We start from the raw sequence: 20,082 nt of genomic DNA, 5'->3' as shown, positions 1-20,082 counted from the left end.
GAACGTATACGTTTTCAATCATAAAAAAACCTGAAAAGACACACAACAAATTGTAAATAGCTATTAATTCTAGGGAGTGAAGTGAATGGAGGAGGAGTTTTCCACTTTTTGTTCAAAATAGTTCTGTATTGGTAGACCTTTCTGATGAAGAGTTAGATTTGTCAGTTAATTAAAAATGAGGAGAAATAAACTTTCATCAGTAATATGTGTGTTCGACAAAACCTAACGTAACTATAAAATGACATGTGTAACTTTTAAATCACTGGTAAGTGTAAGATTAAAACTTGTGAGTTCATGAAGCACACAAATGAATAAAAATACTGAGAAAAGTAACACTAGTGAACTTTTTTCTAAGAATTACAAAATAAACCTTTTTAAAGAGACTCTGAATTTTAAAATTGGTCAACAAGGCAGAAAGGCCAGTCACCCCACCATGCAGAGCTGAGGAAGAACAAGCAAGGACATTTGTGGCTCAAGTCAAGACCAAGGAAGCCAGCACCTTGTCTCAGAGGGTAAGACGGGTTGAGTTTTGTTTTATGACATTTCTGCTCAGAGTCTCTGCTCTCAAGAGGGGATGTGAGGCAGCTCACAACACAAACTTGGTATAATATGACCATCAGATGAGATGCTGGAGACTGTGAGCTCTTAGTCCCACACCGTTGTGCCTGCAGAGGTGCAAAGCACCTTTCTAGCTCAAGGTATGTGGGATAGATAACATCTTATTAACAGGCTTCCTAGCAGCTTAGACCAGCCGGAGCAGCAGCGTGGACCTGAGGTTCCTCCTCTGACTCTCCTTGTCAGCCCTGCCCAGAACCAGCTCCAGGTCAGGGTAAGGCAGAAACCAGCAGGGGTTCTGCCACTGGTGACCCTTCCCCACGCCACTTCGGGCGGTTTGACCTTGTGGGCCCTGGAGTTGAGGGCTGACTGCTTAAATTAGCTCAGGTTCTCACTATGTGACCTTGGACATGCTATCTTGTGGACCTCAGCTTCCTGGTCTGCAGAATGGGTTTAATGACAGTTAGCTACCTCCTAAGTATACTGTGAAGATCACATAAGGGAATTAGATCACGAAACGGAATTCATTTAAAGCATTTAGAATGGTGCACGGTACATACGAGTGCCAAATGAAATTAGTAGGATTAAAGTCGTTATTAATTAGCTCCACCTTAACCCCCCCTCCAAAAAAATCAGAAAGCACTGAGGCTACAAGACCAGGCTACCTAGCACAGCTTCCCTTCTCTCTTCCTAAAGCTGATCTAGAATAACTCCTGCTCCTGTGCCCATTTAACCACCCCTCACTTCTCAACTGTCAATTTCTTTAAGATACAAAAGGCTGTTATCAGGAACAATATTTTAATTTTGTGAAATTCAGCATATTATCTGTATTTCATTTAATATATCAATGTAACCACACTGAAAGGGACTAATCTGTATTTTTTTTAAAAGATTTTATTTATTTAGTTGACACCGAGAGAGACAGCCAGCGAGAGAGCGAACACAAGCAGGGGGAGTGGGAGAGGAAGAAGCAGGCTCCCAGCGGGGGAGCCTGATGTGGGGCTCGATCCCTGAGCCAAAGGCAGACGCTTAATGACTGCACCACCCAGGCGCCCCGGGACTAATCTGTATTTTCATCTTCGCTGTCACTACCATTAGGAGGAATGTGCTCCCAGTGATGTATCTGTGATGTTCCCTCGGGTTTCCCTGGCTGGGGCCATGTCCCAGTATCTGTCCCAGCCCAGTAACTAAACACCCTCAGACATAGTCTAAGACAAACCCACTCTACACTAAATCTCACTACTGAAGAAATGTTACAGTACATAAAACAGGAAGCTTCTCTTTTTTTTGAACAGAAATTTATGATTGGTGGATATAACTTTTTAAATTATGGAGTATGGAAGTTTGTCCTCACATCAATTTGGCGTTACAAATCTATGCAACAGTGATGAGGTTAGTCAGCAGTGGGTACAAGGTCATTTCATAGGAGCAAAAAACCCCCAAAATACAATTAGAATTCAATTTTTCCTGAAAATTTAACATTATTATGGCTTTCTGCCTTCTAAATAATAACTGATCAAAGTTCATTTACTTGCGGTATTGAGATTCCTTTTACAATTTCCCTACATAAAATTTATTACATAATACACTTCTATCATGGTCTGTTAAACTATTATTATTTGAAAGATTTTTGTGAAACAGAACAAAGTGTAAGCATTCCACTTAAACCGTAACTCAAGGGGGGCCTGGGTGGCTCAGTCGGTTAAGTGTCTGCCTTCAGCTCAGGTCATGGTCTCAGAGGCTTTGGATGGAGTCCCCCATTAGGCTCCCTGCTCAATGGGGAGCCTGCTTCTCTCTTTCCCTCCGCCCCTCCCCCAGCTCATTCTCTCACTCTCTCTCAAATAAATAAAATCTCAAAATAAAATACAATAAAATAAACCATAACTCAAAACTTCTGAACTGATACTAAAATAACAGGTCAACTTGCTAAACTTGGATTGCTTTAGAAAAGTTGCATATAATTAACACGGCTATACCAAAGAGAAGATTTAAACATGTTTCCACTATCTCTCTGTTGTAATACTTTGAGATACAATTTCGAGTTTACATTATATGGCATTTACTAGTTTAAACAAATCAATCACAGAATTCAAGAACTGTAAGCCCTTTATGCATGTGCTACAGGAAGAAACAACAAACAGCAGTCAGCATCACTTCCTGTGTCAGGGACACAGAGAAGACCTGCCTGCAAAGTCAGATCTCCTTGCGTGGTTGTTTGTATGAGCTACTGAACCCATAACAGTTATGCACTAGCTAATTAGAAAGGATGCACTGATGTTCACTTGAATAGATTAGCCTCCTTCTATAACTGAAATGCAGAAGGAAAAAAAATAGTATTTCATAAAGTCCAAGTGAGTTTCTATTAATACAAATACTTTTAAGAAACAGCAGCATTATTTGTGAGGGAACAATGGAATTTTCTTGACCTGTGTGAAAAAATCTGTTTAATGTTGTCCAAATACTACTGCCATAAAGGCCCTAGTTTAAGCAAACACGATGCAGGAAAAACAGGGTTTGTGCATAAAATAAAATTTAAAATCATTTAAATACTTTAGTTTAAAAGTCCCTAAGCAATTAAAAAAAAGATGTCTACTTACCTTTCCTATCTTTTCAGTAACTTGTAAAAGGAAATAACAAAATTCACCTAACGGCCAGAGGCATCACAAGTTAGTTATGGAACCAAACCAAACCAAACCACATTCATTCACATGTACTCTATCTTTCCTCTCCCTTTCGGGCCCTCTTAGCTTAAGCCATTCCATGACATTATAGACATCAGGGAGTTCTACTAAAAAACAAACAAACGGGCACCTGGCTGGCTCAGCCGAAGAGCATGTGACTCTTGATCTCAGGATTGTGGGTTCGGGCTCCACGTTGGGTGCAGAGATCATTTAAAAATAAAATCTTTAAAACAAACAAACAAAACAAAAACCAAACCTATTTGAAATTCTTAAGACAGCTGCAAATGGCACTTTTTTTTCCCCCTGACTTTTAAGCAAATTGGTAGAGGTATAGGGAGCAAGTACTTAGTGTGGACCGAACACTCAGAAAAAGGTAAGCGGGCTGTTAGGGGCTGACTTCTGATTCAAGCAGGTCTCCCCAGTAACTGCTCCTTGATAACTCAGATGTCATTCACTGAAGTGACATTCTTAGCCATCCCAGTGGAACATATTGGCATGCTTCCAGAGACTGTAACAAGGAAATAATTTTTAACGGTCACGTGGAAGGGCCTCTTACCTTATAGTCCAATCAGTGAAGGCAGTGTGCTTTACACACAAGAATCTAAATTCCTAATGTTTATTTCAGTTCTTCAACTGCTTCCTACAAAATTCTCCAAAAGTCAGGAGAATCTAACACTGAAAAGTTCTGCACCACTGTCATCCAGAAACGTTATTATTACATGACTATACATCTCAACTCCGGCCATCAAATGTCAGAAACCTTAAGACAAGCTACAGATGACATGTTGGTTTTTTGTTCTGCAAAAGAATTGACAAGCAACCAAACTCCAGACAAAATCAGAAATGTGAAGGCAGCTTTACATGAACCAATACGTCAACAATATGTTGACACTAATATATACATCAATATCAAAAGACACATTTACAGAAGGAAATGAAGATTCTCAGTTTTATTTATCACAGGGTCAAAGATGACAAAACCAAGAAGTCAGGGGTTTAATTTCGTGCTGGTCCCCAGCTCTTACATTATGGATATAGTGTTCCAGGCAACAATAAAGCCACCTTTAAATCAGCTGTATAACAAAGACAGGGGAGGTCTAGTGTACTTGATAGGCGGCTAAAGTTACCCATGCTAAATAACCAAGGCTCGAGATCAGAATGACGGTATTACCTGAACACCTGGGTCCTCATCTTCTTCAGGAGGAGGAGACGGTGGGGGCGTTTTGTCTAAGTCTGAATTTTCAGAACCTTCTGTTTTTCCCTTGTTGACCTTTTTCTTCAAAGCACTTGCTTCTGAATCAGGTTTCTTATTACTAGAATTCAAAGTGGATCACTTAGTGTTCACTTTTTAATGAGGTTTTCCACATGCCCCATGCCTTATATTTCCCACATTAATATCCCGAAAGTATCAATGACAACTGATAAATCGATGCATGTTGGCCACTTATAGTTAAATGGCACTCTCGATTAAGTTTCTATGGCAAAACCCCACACTGATGACCTCTGGCAAATATCTGACCTAATTAAAAAGAAATTTCATGCAAAAACTCCTAACACCACGTGGAATACATTTGTTCTCCTAGACAATGCAAAATCCCTGCCAATACACCAAGCCATAATGAAAAATCAGATCAAGAAGTAGTTTTGCTATCAAGTTTTTAAGGTGCAGAATGGTTGTTTTTTTTTTCAATGTCAAGGGAAACTAGACTATAATGATCATCTCTTTGTGTCCCTCGCAGAGAGTTTGAAATACTATTTAAGTTCTTTTCATAACCAACACTACTAGGTGTCCTCTATTATGTCATCCAGCTACATTATTATTCAATGACAGCATTTTAAAATATAACAGAATATACGGCAATTTCCTGTTCTACATAATTTTACTTAATGCTGTCTTCATTTAAAATAAGCTTTATTTTGGTGCTAGCCCTTTTTTTTTTTTTGACGTAGTCACAATAGCCTCTCTTTCAAAAGCTAGGTCTCTGAAATACAAAAATATAGCAAAGCGACCCCAATAATTAAAGTGCACGTTCCATACTATGTTTCTGTCAAAAGTTAATAGGATTTGAATGTTACATAAGTCAAAAGACATGAATGAACTCTAAGAAAAAAAATTTTTTTAAATATAAGTTTACCATTACCTTTAGAACCTTTATTTGACATTCTTTTAGAATGTACATTTAATGCTACCTTCCATTCCAATTTCCAAACCAGTCCCAGGGTTTTCTAACATTATCATGTCATCCAACATTTAAATTCATCTAACCTCGGTAATGATTATATGTACTATTTCCAGAAAGCCTAAAATTCTAACGAATTTGAAAAAAAGATGTATTTCAAAAACCTTTAAAAAGTTTATTTATTGAAGTTTATAAATTCCAGAAAAGTATGCTGACAGGATGCATTAAACAGCATTTTTTTCAGCCTCAGCTACTACAAAAGACACCAAGGCATCTCTATGCTTTTATTTCAATAAAGCACGTCACGTAAAATACTTCGAAAGTATGTAGGTATAATAAAGGACCCATCACCCACCTAAAATGTATTTTTGTCATGAGTAAATAAAATATTTGGTAATCCTAAACTAGTTATTTCTAAATACTCAGAGCTGGTTTTTATTTTGTGAACATTTTACCATAGTAAATAGCCACATAAGGAAGTAACTTACAAGAATTCAAGATTATAGCAAACAGCAGCTAGGTTTAAAGAGTTCTTTTTAAAATTTTTTTAAAAGGCAATGTCCTAAAAACTTTAAGTCCCCAAAAGATCCATGGAAAGAATAATATTTTTTAAATTAAAAAAAAAAATCCATACAACAGTTCCTCATCCAACTGTCCTAGTGTTTACGCTACACATGGACAGAAGTCTCCCCTACTATGAGGCTCCATTTCCAGCATTTATTTCCGCTCTAACTGCCACAAATTATACAATACTACAGCTGAACGCTGGGCCCCTTTCCTTTCATCTGCACGCCAAGAGCAATCAGATTACCCTGGTAACCAGCGGTCACATGACCAGCACCTGCTCTTTTGGCTGGATGCCACTGACTAAAGCCATCTGCTTCCCTCAATCAGCTTTCAAACATTCTCAACACCTGCGCTGCAGTGTTTTGTGGTTTCTTTTATCAAATCAGTGCAAAACTGCTTCCAAAACTTTACATATTTCTCAAATTTGTTTAAATCAGAGGTAGGCCTGTCACAGAGTTGAACCACTGCCAGGTAAAGAAAGTCGGCAGCCAGTGCTTTTCACGGTGACCTCTCTGCACCAGAGCGAAGTCCACAATTTAATTTAGTGGGGTTACTGCACCCTGTGTGAACTATCCTATAGGAGTAAAAAGGCTTACTGTCTTAAAGCCACCAGAGCCCAGGTTTGATGAAATATCAATTTGCTGAAGGAGAGAAGTGCTAATGATTTTCCATCTGCCCTTCCCATGAATGAACTATGTGGAACGTCCAAGGCTGCTAGAAGTCAGACAAGACCTCTCCAAATGCTTAGGGAAAAAAAGCCTGTAGCCAAGGGAAGCACTCATCCCAGATCTGATTACTGAAAGATTTCTAAACTCATTAGACCTTGCACTATTAACGTTGCTCAGAGATAGCTAAGCATTTCCATGCTGACATCTTCTCATGACATCAATACACAAATCAAAAACACGTCAAGAAGTCAAAAAAGCTACAAAATCCTCGGTGTCCGCCCAAAGACATTACAATCAAGGACAAGATAAAGTTACTTTAATTATTAAATTGCCTTTGCTACTGTTTTGCAACAAGCTCATCTGCATTTTCAACTAAGTGTTATATTAAAACTGATTGTCCCAAAAAAGCCAAAGTGCCAAAGTCAGAATTTCTTTTTTTTTTTTTTTAAGATTTTATTTATTTATTTGACAGAGAGAGAGACAGCCAGCGAGAGAGGGAACACAAGCAGGGGGAGTGGGAGAGGAAGAAGCAGGCTCATAGCAGAGGAGCCTGATGTGGGGCTCGATCCCATAACGCCAGGATCACGCCCTGAGCCGAAGGCAGACGCTTAACCGCTGTGCCACCCAGGCGCCCCCAAAGTCAGAATGTCTAACAAATGAGGTGTAATACAGAATGGTGTGGTTAGAGCACTGATGTGGGTCAGACACATCTTAGTTCAAGTTCTGTCAAGTAGAACCTTGTCTATCTGGGAGCCTGGACAAGCCACTCCATTTCCCAGAGCCTCTGTTTCCTCATCTGTAAAATGAGGTTAGTAGTTCTATCTTCCTCCAAGATTCGTCAGGAGGTTTAACTGAGATAGTGGACAAAGACCTTGGCAGTGTATGACACGAGCAGCCAGGATGCACTCACACTGGAAGACAGCAGCTGGGAACGTATTCTTGAACGTCTGGGAACAAATCTTCAGGTGTGGCTCAGACCCGCTCGGGCCGAATCAACTGCAGACTCAGAGACAGAACCTCACAGATCATTTTCTCTAAGCAACACGAGGACAAGGAAGGTCCTTTATCCACAGTCCCCGACACATGCTGGAAGAACTAGCAGACAACCCCAAAGGCCACTCCTCTCCAAGCCCAGGACCACTGCTCTAGTCCAGGCAGGTGTCGTCTCCCACCTCACCCGTCACAACTGCTGCCTCGTCACCCTCGGGACCCAAAGGCAGGGTGACCCCCTGTCAGGCCACTGGGGAAAGGGCACACAGTTCACCTCCTTTGTCATGATTTAAACCTCTCCGGTTCAAAGCTAGTCTTTTCTAATGTCAGAGCCCAAACAGGGCAGCTCTTCCCATTGGGGGTAAGAGAATGTTACTAATAAGAAACATCCCTTGAGCTGACGGTACAGTGTTGAGAATGAGGCCTCGGAGAGGCCTGGCACAGATACGGAACCTCCACCAGCTGCCGTGGTGGCTGCTCCCGGGGGTAGGCGATGGGGCCCCGGCGCGGTGACCTGCCGGCCAGGATCCCGAGAGAGACCAGGAGTGTGCGGGGAAGGCCTTCTCACTCTGGCCCTGCATGGCCTCCACTCTGGAGAAATTGTGTCTGCCCCCACTGCTCTCCTGAGCCTGCTCAGCCTCCCACATTTCCTATTTCAGGGACATGGTGCAGCCACCAGAACCCAAACCCAAACCCACCCACGCTCCCCACGTCACCGCAGTGACCAGCTAACGCGTAACGCCGACTGCGCTGTTCTGCCTGAAGTCCAAGCCCATGGGTAATAACGTCTGAGGGCTGCACTGGCATATAAGGCTTTCTGCCAACTTTTGCAACTGGCAACAGTGTTCTTCTACTTTTCTCACACCCCAAACCCTCCACCCACCCTTTACGCTGCAGACACACAGAGAACTACTCCCTAATGGGTCCACCTATCTCCTCCACCTCCATTCCTGTCCCCGTTCCATCTACTGCCGTCACGCATTGGGGGAAGCCTTTCCTGGCCAACACAGACTGGATCGCGCCACCTACATGTCACACGGTGGACCCCACACAAGGGATATTTAAAATACACCAAACATGGCGTCGCACTACCGCAAGGAACCAAAACCAAAGCTGTGCGTGTGTACCTGAGTGTGTGTGTGAGTGTACGTCTTTCCCCAACGATCCCTTAAGCTCAGAGGAGGAAGTGTGTCCTATTTTGTTTTCCTGGTGCCTGGTCAGGTATGTTCCTTATCAATTTTAGCAGATCGATTTAACTAAAGAGCGCAAGTAACAGGGACGACGACGACACACATATACAGCCCTTACAATGCGCCAGGCACTACTCTAAAGTGCTTTTCTCATTAACTCATTTAAGAAAACCCCACAGAGATTCTATCTTTATGATGAAAGACCTATGAAGCTCAGTAAAATAGGACCAACGTGCCACCAAAATAGAGACTTAGCAAGTTTTCAAAACTAGTACATCTCTATACTTCCCCTCCTCCCTCCTCACCAAGTTCCTTCATTTCCTCAGTCTTATCTCCCATCATTGCTGGTGTGACCGAGATACAAAGACACATTCTCCTGAAGCAAGACCAGCCCTTACAACCTTGGAAGCAGCACATTTTTCTGGGGACGGTACTATCAGTGTGAAGGGCCGCTGTCCCTCCACCAGCTCTAGTCCCACTTCACATTTTAGCATGACAGCGGAGTCACACTGGTGGGCAGCTGGACGTGCTCAGGGTCCATAGCTTAGTGACATGAGGTCACCACCGCTAGACCAGGCTCTGAAGTGCTGTAGTTGCCCCCAATGTGGTCAAAGCACAGGCCATCTTGATGAGAACTCCGAGAACTCAAACGCTGTCTTCAGAGCAGACATGTTATATGGAGGGACGTGCTAAGGACATTCCAATCCCTTTATGGAAGGGTTCGTAGTCAGCTTCTGACTCTGAGAGTCTACGACAAAGGGCTACATAGCAGTACCTAAAATGGAGGGGCACGAACTCATTCCACCTAAGACACAGCACAGAGATAACGAGTTCTTTTTGGCGAGAAAGAGTACAAGCTTTTTAAACAAGCCAAGGGCCAGAACTTATTAGAAATCCAGCTAGCTGTCCTGATTTATTGCAAAACAGAATGCAGTTAAACACTGATTAGCATCAGCCTAAGGGTCTAAGTCCTCAAAAGAAAGGCAGTTTGAAAAGGAACTACATGTGATGAGAATATGGTCAGTGAAGGTCTGGACCACGGGAGGGAGTCCTCAATCAGACAGACACTTCAGATGGGATAAGTTCGTGAAGATTCTCCTCACACTGGGGAAAATCGACCTTGAGGCTTAGGTCATGAAAATTAATCAGATTTGTTTTCAGGGACTCAAGCCAAAATGTCATACTATAATCTTTTAGAAGAAGAGTAAAAGGTATTGAAAGATATCCTTATATTTTATATGCTCAAAAGGTTTTTTTAATAAGGAATCAAAACTAATGGATGGGAAGCGAGAGAGACTGTCCTGGCACAGGACGTTTGTGATGTACTGCAATTCTAAAGATCCAGGCTGCCATTATAAAAACTATAAGAAGCTGTTAGGGTCAAGGGCCCAATGGTGGCAGAGAGAAAAGCATCAAGCCTCTCAACTTGAGTATAGGATTTTCCTCTAAGTTTTTAAACCATGAAAAAGAAACTTAAAAGAGAAAGAAGCAAAAGAAAAAAGAGACGAGATAAAGTACTAAGAGCTCAAAGTGTCAATTAAGGCAATATAAAATGTGATACATCAAGTAAACTTAACCCAACAAAACAAAATAAAACCTTTAAAGAAAGTCCTTAGACTAAAATATATGTAAAGGCTAAACTGGAATATAATAAAATGCCTGATGACAGAACTAACTAATGATGAAAGAGACAAACTGCACAGCAGACAGTAAACACAAAGGCCAACTCCTTCCCAAGAAGGCAATCAGAGCCGCCCAGGTGAAGGCGAGGGCCCGGGAGCACTCAGGAGACTGCCCCAACCCCGGAGATGCTCCACGGGGTGACCCTGGGCAGACGGCATCTGGGCGAGATGGCGGGATGGGAGCAAGAGCCTTGACCTGCCCCCTGTGCCCTCGGGCCCCAGGCCAGTCAGCCTGCAGATGCTGAGCCGCTGGCCTGGGGCCTCATGCTTCGCTCCAAGCGGCTGCCTTACCTCCCTGGCTCCTAACTCCACCCATAAATTCTTCACCCCACTCTTCTGGTTAAGAAAGAGAAAGAAGAATTGAGAAGAGAGAAAGACAGAGAAGAGGAGGGGATTCTATTTTATTTCTGAACAACACACATAGGATTTCAATGACCAATTAACAGGCTTTCTTTTTTTTAAGTTCTCTGAAAGTCACTGGATGGAACCTCTACGACATTTAATTTCATCTAAATTGTTACCTTAAATAGCTCTTCTAGCATCAAGTACTCCTTAAGTACATTAACTATGCTAAATTTTTAGGAAAGAACAAAGAAAGTTAGAAAAGATACAAAAACCTAATTTGCTTTCATTTAAAATGAAAGCATATTTCAACTCAACATGCCTCGCCTTTACATTTTACAATCAACTTCCCAAGGATGAAGAAACTGAGGGTCAGACAGGCTGCACGCTCAGCCGAAGCAGTGGCATTGCTAAGACTGGAGCCAATCTGTCCAGTTCCAGGGCCCACGCCTGAGTCCTGGACCTGGCCTGAAGGCATCTAACCTCCTCACAGAGATCTCCCTAAGAGTCCAGTGTGCTCCTGGCCTTTTGGGGTGCCCTTCAGGCCTCGGGGACCTGTCCTGGTGAATGTTTTCTGTTAACTGGGACCATCTCTGGGTAGCCTTCCAGTAACATCAGAACCTTGTCCTGAGGATAACTACAAGATTGCCCTTTATTTAAAGGAGAGGAAGGAACGGATGGAGGAAGAAGGAAGGAGAAGAAAGGAAGAGAGGGAGGGAAGGAGGGAGGGAGGAAGGGAGGAAGGGAGGGAGGGAGGGAGGGAAAGTATAATAGAAAGCCTCCTGAATGACCCAAATTCATTTTTAATATAGTAAATATATTCGGGGCGGGGGGACTCATCATGCAGTCAAGAATTACCAATGAAAATCTAAGGGTTACTGAGTTTTATGGACTGAATTAAGATCTGCCAGTAACACGGAAAAGAAATCCAGTTAGCTTACGCGTTCTCTCCTCACAGAAGCTCCACATAAACACTAGCCACTCTGGCTAAATGGCACCACCTGGCACTGTAATGCAGCATAAAGAATTGAAGAAATCAGACATTACAAAACTGATGCAAAAAGTACATCCTTTTCCTATAGCGTATTCTCCTAAGTGCTGAACAGTAGGGCACAGATGTGGCTGCTTGTGCCCAATTCTCAGATGCCACTCTTATTTTCAGGCACAGCATTCCCATGACCCCGGAAGGGGGACACGGGGCTAACTTTGGCAATTAGAACCCCACACCCTAGATTCATAATGATCTTCTCCGATCTGCCAGCATGGCCAATACAACAAATGAGACATGCTGCTCGTCCACATTTTAATCAGGTCCTACAGGTAGGTAGAGAATTAGGCAGAGCAAATGGTAAAACCCACAGGGAGAAAATATTATCACCCACCCTAACAGGAGAAGCCAAAGAACCAAGACATTAAACTGTTCATACAGATATCAGGGCTACAAATACAATTACTATGGAAGTTCAAGGATGTTATCTCTCTGGGCGCCTGGGTGGCTCAGTCGTTAAGAGTCTGCCTTCAGCTCAGGGCGTGATCCCAGAGTCCTGGTATCGAGCCCCACATCAGGCTCCTCTGCTGGGAGCCTGCTTCTTCCTCTCCCACTCCCCCTGCCTGTGTTCCCTCTCTCACTGGCTGTCTCTCTCTGTCAAATAAATAAATAAAATCTTAAAAAAAAAAAAAAAAAGGATGTTATCTAACATCAAAATAAAGAAGAATGGTGTCTTTTTTCTTCACACTACTTTCCTAGTTAACTTTTTTTTTTTTTTTAATTGGTGGGGGAGAGGAGGAGGAAGACGGACAAGCAGATTCCCCACTGGGAAGGAGCCCAATGCAGGGCTCGATCCCAGGACCCTGAGATCATGACCTGAGCTGAAGGCAGATGCTTAACTGACCGAGCCACGCAGGCACCCCTTCCTAGTGAACATTTTAAAGCTGGGCCACACAGACTTCTCTGAGAAGCTGAAGAGAGGGCTGGTGTTTCAGATGGCTGATGATGCTCTCAGGGTGGCTTTGCACAGCACCTGGACTTGAAGAGGGGCCCTTACCTAGGCAGAAGACAACCAGCAGAAAGATCTTTGTACATCATGTGACAAATTTTGCATTCGTACAGATTTTTATACTTTTCAAAAGCATTTTCACATATAAACATTTTTAATCATTTTTAAAAATCAGCCTATGACTCTTTCTGCTCTTTATCTTCCGATTCTAACACCACCACCACATCTACAATGGCAACATGTGTTCCACCCTAAAATTCCACTTAAGAAAGTCTTCAAAGGAACGTGTCTCCAGAAAAATCCCCCATTAACATCCCACTGCCACCCACGGCTTCCTCCCCTCTCAACTTTCATCTGATGGGTGCAGTGAGAGTTGGAGGCGGGGTCTATGCCACCCTCTCCCACAGAAACCAAAGTGGCAGCAGGCCACCACTTTCAAGTCCACTCCAGCTCCCTGGACAGGCAGAAACAAACTTAAGCAGGGCCCAGTGTGGTCCATTCCTGCATCCTAGAGCAGGAGTCAGCAGAACCTGCTTTTTAGGGATCAGTGTTGTTGGGCACTCTCTTCCCCCAAGGACTATGAACCAAACCACAGGTTGCTAAAGCTAGCACAGTATGTACTAAAAAGTGGCTGACGACTACTCCCTCCCTGCTCAATCAGCTGATTGAAGACAAACTGGATAGAGGAAGGGTGATAATGTGGCCGGTCACTGGCAAGAGAAAGACTCTGACATGGTCATCCTGAAGGAAAAAAAGGATTTGGGATTAAAAAGACCCAATGGTGGGGTGCCTGAGTGGCTCAGTCAGTTAGGCATCTGACTCTTGATTTTGGCTCAGGTCATGACCTGGGATGGAGCCCCGAGACGGGGCTCCACGCTCAGTGGGGAGTCTGCTTAAGATTCTCTCCCTCCCTCTCCCTCTGCCCCTCCCCCGGCTCGCATGCTCACTCGCGCTCCCTCTCTCTCTCTAATAAATAAATGAATCTTAAAAAAAAAAAAAAGACGTAATGGCCCCCTTTCAAAGAGAAGATAACCTTTGAGACCACCAGGGAAGGGGACACCTACCTGGTCCCATCCCTGACCTGGAGCTTGGATTTAATGAACCAGACACCTGGCAGGGCAGGCCTGGGGGGGGGGGGGGGGGGNGGCAGAGATGCACAACGCCCACAGGCACCTTCTCTCCCTTGTTCCTCTCCAATACTGAAAGGGCTCAAAAGTCCATTTTGTGACCATACGTTAAAAAAATCTGTACCCTCTTCTGCAGGCACACTGTCCAAAATACCGAGTTCAGTATTTCCAATTATCCAATGCTGTGAGTCAAAGCTAAATCATAGGATGTAAAAGAAAGAACAAGAAAACAGAAGAAAAGCTGTGGGTGTGATTCATCTTATTACCTACATACCTGTTGGAGAGGTATCTGACTCTCTGGGTTTTCTGTACTTACTAAGCAAAACTAGTTTAATGGTTTGCTTTCGTGTCTAATCTCTCCTGAGAAATTTTACATGTATAAGAGCACACTGTAAACTCCATATTGGGTTACCAAAATATACCACTGCTGTGCTTGTTGGCTGAATAAAAATATTCCTCAGGTGAAATGCTGCTACTTTCTTAGATCATAACTGAGAAAACAACATCTGAAAAGCAAAGTTCCTCCAGAAGAAAGTTGCCACATAAATATTAATGATAACGAATAGTGTGGTCTGCAAAAAATATACATATTTTTGGTACTTTGTGTTTTTGAAAAATCAGAGCAGTATGTTTACTGTCCATTTGAAAATAAAATATTTCATCTCTCTTCCCTGAGAAACAGTGTTTAGTGTCCTGCTAACTTTAATGCTGGGGGTGGGAAACAGCAAGGAAGCTGCACCAGAAGCAATCTCCAGGGCTCCATTTAACTGGCGCTTCACTAGTCAAGTCACAATCTTTGGCCAAGTTCCCTTCTTTATGTCCATTCAAAGAATCTTTATATAGCTAAATGGACCACTAAATCCTTCAAGAGTCATTCAAAGGGAGCGCTTCCTCCAAATTCTCTCTCATTTCACAAGGCCCGTGCATACACAACAGAAAACGCATTGAAGAGAAGAATGCAAATCCTCCTATTTCAGCTCCTTGAGTCCTTCCATATGCAAAATGGCACCCCCTCCAGCCCACAAATGTCTTAGCTTTTATTTTCAATATTTACTGCCCATATTTGAAGGCTATAAGGACACCTGGGGAGAGCACTAGGAAAAAAATGGGAAAGAGGAAAGGAAGATACATTTCTAATAGAAAAGTGGAATACGGCCCATTTTTCTCATTATTAAGATTTTAAATGTCTTTTCCTGAAATGAATACCTTTTTCCGTTTCCCTACCATTCTAGGGCACAGCTTCTGGGCAGATCCTTTGAGTTCTCCTGCACAGGCAAGACAGTATCATTATATTTTGGTTGCCAAAAGGGCCAGTTCGCTGGGAATGGCCACAGATTCAGCCACGTTCCAGAACGCAGAATGTCAGGTAGTGAGACGGACATCCTCGAGGCACACAAAATCAGCCCCCTGATGACAGTCACCCTTGCTAAATGTCCTGTAGTACCGAGAGTGTGTGAATGATGTAAAACGAGCTCTCTCCCTGCCACGGACATAATGCAGAGCCAGCCAGACCACCAGTGGTCACTTCCGTCACCTCCAGCTCAGAGGACAGTGCATTTGGTTGTGGGACGTCACCAACGATCCAGCATACGGGGCTGCACAGGAAAGATGTGAGTAGTTCTGCACTAAATTTTTCATTTCACTTCTGTTTATTCTCTTCTATTTCAGCCCTCTGTAGGAAAATTATTTTCTGTATAAACAAATTCATCAAGTTAACTTATTCAAGGATGGAAATAACTGGTATCACATAACATTTTGCAAAACAAAATTGCCACTGCTGTATTCCAGTGCTTAAAAGCAAACTGCTATGGCAATTCAACCCCAGTGCTAACATAACCCAAACCCCCTATTACCTTCATCACTGCATATTCAATTTACATAATTATTCTGCTATGCTATTCAGAATTTACATGTAGTTGTATGCATTCTACTTATCTGTGCTTCAGGGATGTGATTTCCTTCCTAGATTCAACAGAACACAAGACCACAACTTGACATACTCAATTCATCTGGCCAGTAGAAACTGTGGCTCAACAACATAGTGGATTGGTTTGTTAATTTACTGAAAATCTCTATTCCATTACCATTTTCTTGGACAGCCACCCCCATCTGACCAGCAACAACAGGAAAGCCCCCCAGCAATGTCCTCACCACACTCTGTTGTGACTCAGCAGGTGGCCCAACAAGTGGTCAAGTCACCAGGGCCAACAGAGGTACTCCAAACACTCCCAGCACCCCTCGGCATGGCCCGAGTCTCTGGGCCCCGTTATATCAGCCCCCATTCTGCATGCACATCCCTACGCTCAACGGAAATATTCCGTTCGATTATTTGCACACTACTTGGGGAAAAACAACTATCACCTCCAGGAGGCATCCACTGAGACTATTAGTCTAAAGCAACAGAGGGGGGAAAGTACCCAACCTTCTTCTTGGGAGAAAATAATCACATGCCCTCTCTCCTATCAAAAACATGTGACTCTAATGCAAAGCCATTACTCGGATTCAGCAATGCCAAAAGTTTCCTCTGCACAGACAATTCAAACTTGAGGATGAGCAACTGAGAGCATGCACTGGAATTTTCTCTCGTGGGTAAAGACAAGGCCTCTCTCTGTACCAAGGCAGCACGGATGCCCAGAACGGACTGGATCTGATGCTACGATCCTAACACTTGTTTACAGTTGTTAGGAAAATTTCAACGTTTCACTGTTAAATACAGCATTTTACTATGTGCCCTAACATATCCCACAAGAGACAAGGGTAAGCTAAAGTATGTTTCTGAAGACAGGCCTAGGTCAATGCAGACTCAGAACCTGAAGGCAACATACTTGGAAATTTATGATGAGATCCAAGACACAGTGGGGTGTTTTTTTTTTTTTTTTCTTTTTTTAACCAATGTTTATCATTAGGTGCTAGATTCAAAAAATTAAAGATACAAACTAAAGACAGCCCGACCTTGAGGCTAAAGCTAGCCTTGGTGATATACTTCCTGAGTTCTAGGAAGCTTCTTTAGAACACAGGCTCTTACATTTCAAGTTTTAAAAATAATAATAATACATTCTTTTAAAATTTTGCTGCAATTTCTCCTTGGGAAAAATCAGCACGTCTCCTCTTAGCAAAAGCACAATACTTAGTTTTTAGGCAACTATATTTCTAAAAAACTCTTGATCAGTCAGACTGAAATTCTAACCATATCCTCCTTGCTCACATCCTAACACTTAACATAGTACCTACAAAGAATAAGTACTTAATGAAATATTTCTTAAGTAAATGAAAACAAAATTTATAATGGATTGTGGGTTTAAAAGAGTGTTCATACGGAAAAAAAATAATGGTTTTCAATTCAGAAACTGCATACTGAGGCATCAAAGAAGGTTCCTAAGTAAATACCAATATTAAGTTACCTGTAAGATTGAGTTATTGAATAGAATTCCGTTATTTCGGCACCATAAAAAGTACCGGTGACAAAATTTTTTAAATGACTATGAAACAAAGTTTCAAAACACTACAGGATAACGTATTTGGGGCTGTATAGATATTTTTAGCAGAAGCTGAAAATCCAACTTTGCTCTTTTCCTTTGCTGGGACATCTCTGTAGTCACAGAAATTATCTCCGCTCTCTAACTGCACATGCACACACACAGGAAAGCCCACAAGTCAAAGGTTTACAGGCCAGAGAGCTCAAGAAGTTCTCGTCAAGCATGTCCGTCGCAGACCTGAGCGTGCATGTGTGCACACACGTGTGTGTGTACATATGCACACGGGGGTCGGCGGGGGACTGTGTTTTCTAATGAAGTTTGCAAACAGGTTCAGATTAACCAAGTCTGACCATACTTCCATCTGGAAACTATATTTTCTAACATGAGCCATATACTGAAAAATAGATTCAGATGTTTGGAATTGGTTCAGAACGGTTGTAAGAAATGTTCAGTACAAATGAAAAAAATTAGTCTTCAATGTCTTCTCCTCTCAGCTTTTCTTACTGAGTAAATATGCCTTCTGGGGGTCAGAGTTGGCAGGGGAAGTACAGAGGGAAGTATGGAGTGGAGCAGGGTATTTCCTAGAAGCTAAAGCGCATGCTATTCTTGCATGCATATCTAATGGATAACTGCTATTTGATTTCTCCCACGTTGCCCACTAGCATTTCAACCCTGCCCCTGGAAGGCTTACTCCGCCAAGTGGAGGGAATTAATTCTCCTGTTTCAACTTCTGGGAAACAGGGCTGAAACGCTTAGTGAAATATAGTGACCTATCTTGATTCTGTAATCCTTCTTTCCCTGTTTTGCATTGTCCTTGAAAATGAGGTTGCTGGTCTAGGCTTACAAATAATGAAGCTGGTAATTTGGTTCTATATGGTCAATGACGAACTTTCACAAAAGTAACAAGCGAATTATTTTAAAGTAACAAAGAATTTTTACCCAGTGAGGTCTAAAATATACCATCCAAATAAACAGTTCATGGTAATCGAGTGCTAAATTTCAGAATGTATAAAACTCTTAACTTTTTAGTTTGGGTATCAGAGAAAGGAACCCGATGGCGAAAATCAAAGTGCTGGCCCTCCCCCATCCCCGGACCCCACCCCCTTCTCTCCAGGGCGGTCACTGTTGTGCTCATTTCTACACTGTGTTTGGTGGTGGTTGTTTCTGCCCACAGCCTACCTTGACTTTTTGCTGGATTTGGGTTTTGGCGTGGCAGTTTTTGCTTTCTTTTCCTTTGGCTCTTTGGGAATCTTAGGGGCTTTCGGGGTCTTGGGTTCCTTGGGCTCTTTTTTCTCCTTGGGTTCTTTCGGTTCCTTCGGATCTTTTTTTACCTTCGGCCTTTTCTTTTTCTTTTTCTCTTCTTGGGACCCATCTAGGGAGTTCCTATTTAGTTCCTGGTTATCAACCCCACCAGGGAAGTCATCTTTACCAAAACTTTTACTGGAATCCTCTGCAACAATGTGGTTGTTTTTCTTTTTCTTCTTCTTCTGCTGTGGCTGCTGCTCTACGGACGGCAGGTAATCATCACTCTTCACTAGCTGAGCGTTCGGTCCACTAACCTGAGTCATATCCGGCACTGGTTTCTCTAGAAAGGGCTCCGATGGAGAATGCTAAGAGACACAAATGGGAATTGAAATTAGTTTATCATTCTTCGTATTGAAGAAAGGAACTGAAAGTTAGTAGCTGATGCTTCTGAAACTTTACACTCAAAGAAGCAAATATTTTACCAACCATACAGTTGTAAAATCTATCTTTTTCTCTCATCCAAAAAACAAGAAAGCTTTTACATAAACAGTTAAAAGAAAGAAAGGGTACCTTAGCAATACAGTAAAAATTTCAGTTCAGGAAGAAAAATAATTCTCATTCAGCTGAAGACACTGTCCATTTTCTTAGCAGCCCCTAAGTGTGTGGGACTTGGTGAATGACAAAAACAGTGGCAGAAGCTAAACCCAAAGAACGAATTTAAATGGAATTCTTTTCCCCCATGCGGGAATGAGAACTCATATTAAAGATCTTACATATAATTAAGCCTCTTTTAACAAAAACAAGCATACTGAGCACTGCACGATTCAGGTACTGTGAAAGTTTGAAATCCAAGTATCACATACAAATCTTACATGGTACAGGCCATTTCTGACTGAACTGAAATGAAAATGCCACATTAAAAGCACACATCCAAACTTCGTGACTTCGGATTCGTTAAATTTCTTGTACTAATATGAAATGCAGAGTGTTTGTCCAAAGTTACTAAAGCTTTACATTTTCACATTTCACTGAGGAAGAGAAAATCCAAATAGTCGAGCTTTTAAGCCCTGCAGAAGATTTTTGACATTCGCAGGAGTGCGTCCAGAGATGGGCTTAATACAGTAGAGAATACCAACAATTAGGATGGGGTGCTGACTGGTCAGTCGAGATCACAGTCCACTCCAAACCAGGACGGGGGCAGAATATCATCTCCACTGTAAATTATGACATCTAATGAAGGTTTGTATTTCAGCGAAATACTTTAAAATGTTATATCTGCAAATGTCACTCGGGGTTGTTTTTTGTTTTGGGGATTTTTTGTGGGTTGTTTTTTTTTTGCCTTTTTCATCTGCTTCTCCAGATACTTAACAGTAAGTATAACA

The 20,082-nt window shown here is 42.3% G+C and overlaps 1 protein-coding gene across 1 annotated transcript in view; it reads right to left on the bottom strand.

The window, feature by feature from the left end:
• CHD7 (chromodomain helicase DNA binding protein 7) overlaps positions 1–20,082 on the bottom strand; it is a 187,448-nt gene that overhangs the window by 68,144 nt on the left and 99,222 nt on the right. The window contains exons 3-4 of the mRNA XM_040626012.1: positions 18,635–19,065; positions 4,408–4,549 (exon numbers count right to left, since the gene is read on the bottom strand). Of these exons, the coding sequence (XP_040481946.1) occupies positions 4,408–4,549; positions 18,635–19,065 (573 nt within the window). The remainder of the gene's footprint in view (positions 1–4,407; positions 4,550–18,634; positions 19,066–20,082) is intronic.

Source organism: Ursus maritimus, unplaced genomic scaffold (genome assembly GCF_017311325.1).
Source record: "Ursus maritimus isolate PB19 unplaced genomic scaffold, ASM1731132v1 scaffold_9, whole genome shotgun sequence".
NCBI classification, from domain to species: domain Eukaryota; kingdom Metazoa; phylum Chordata; class Mammalia; order Carnivora; family Ursidae; genus Ursus; species Ursus maritimus.
Note: the sequence above shows the minus strand (reverse complement) of the source record. Positions and strands in the feature narration are given on the sequence as shown.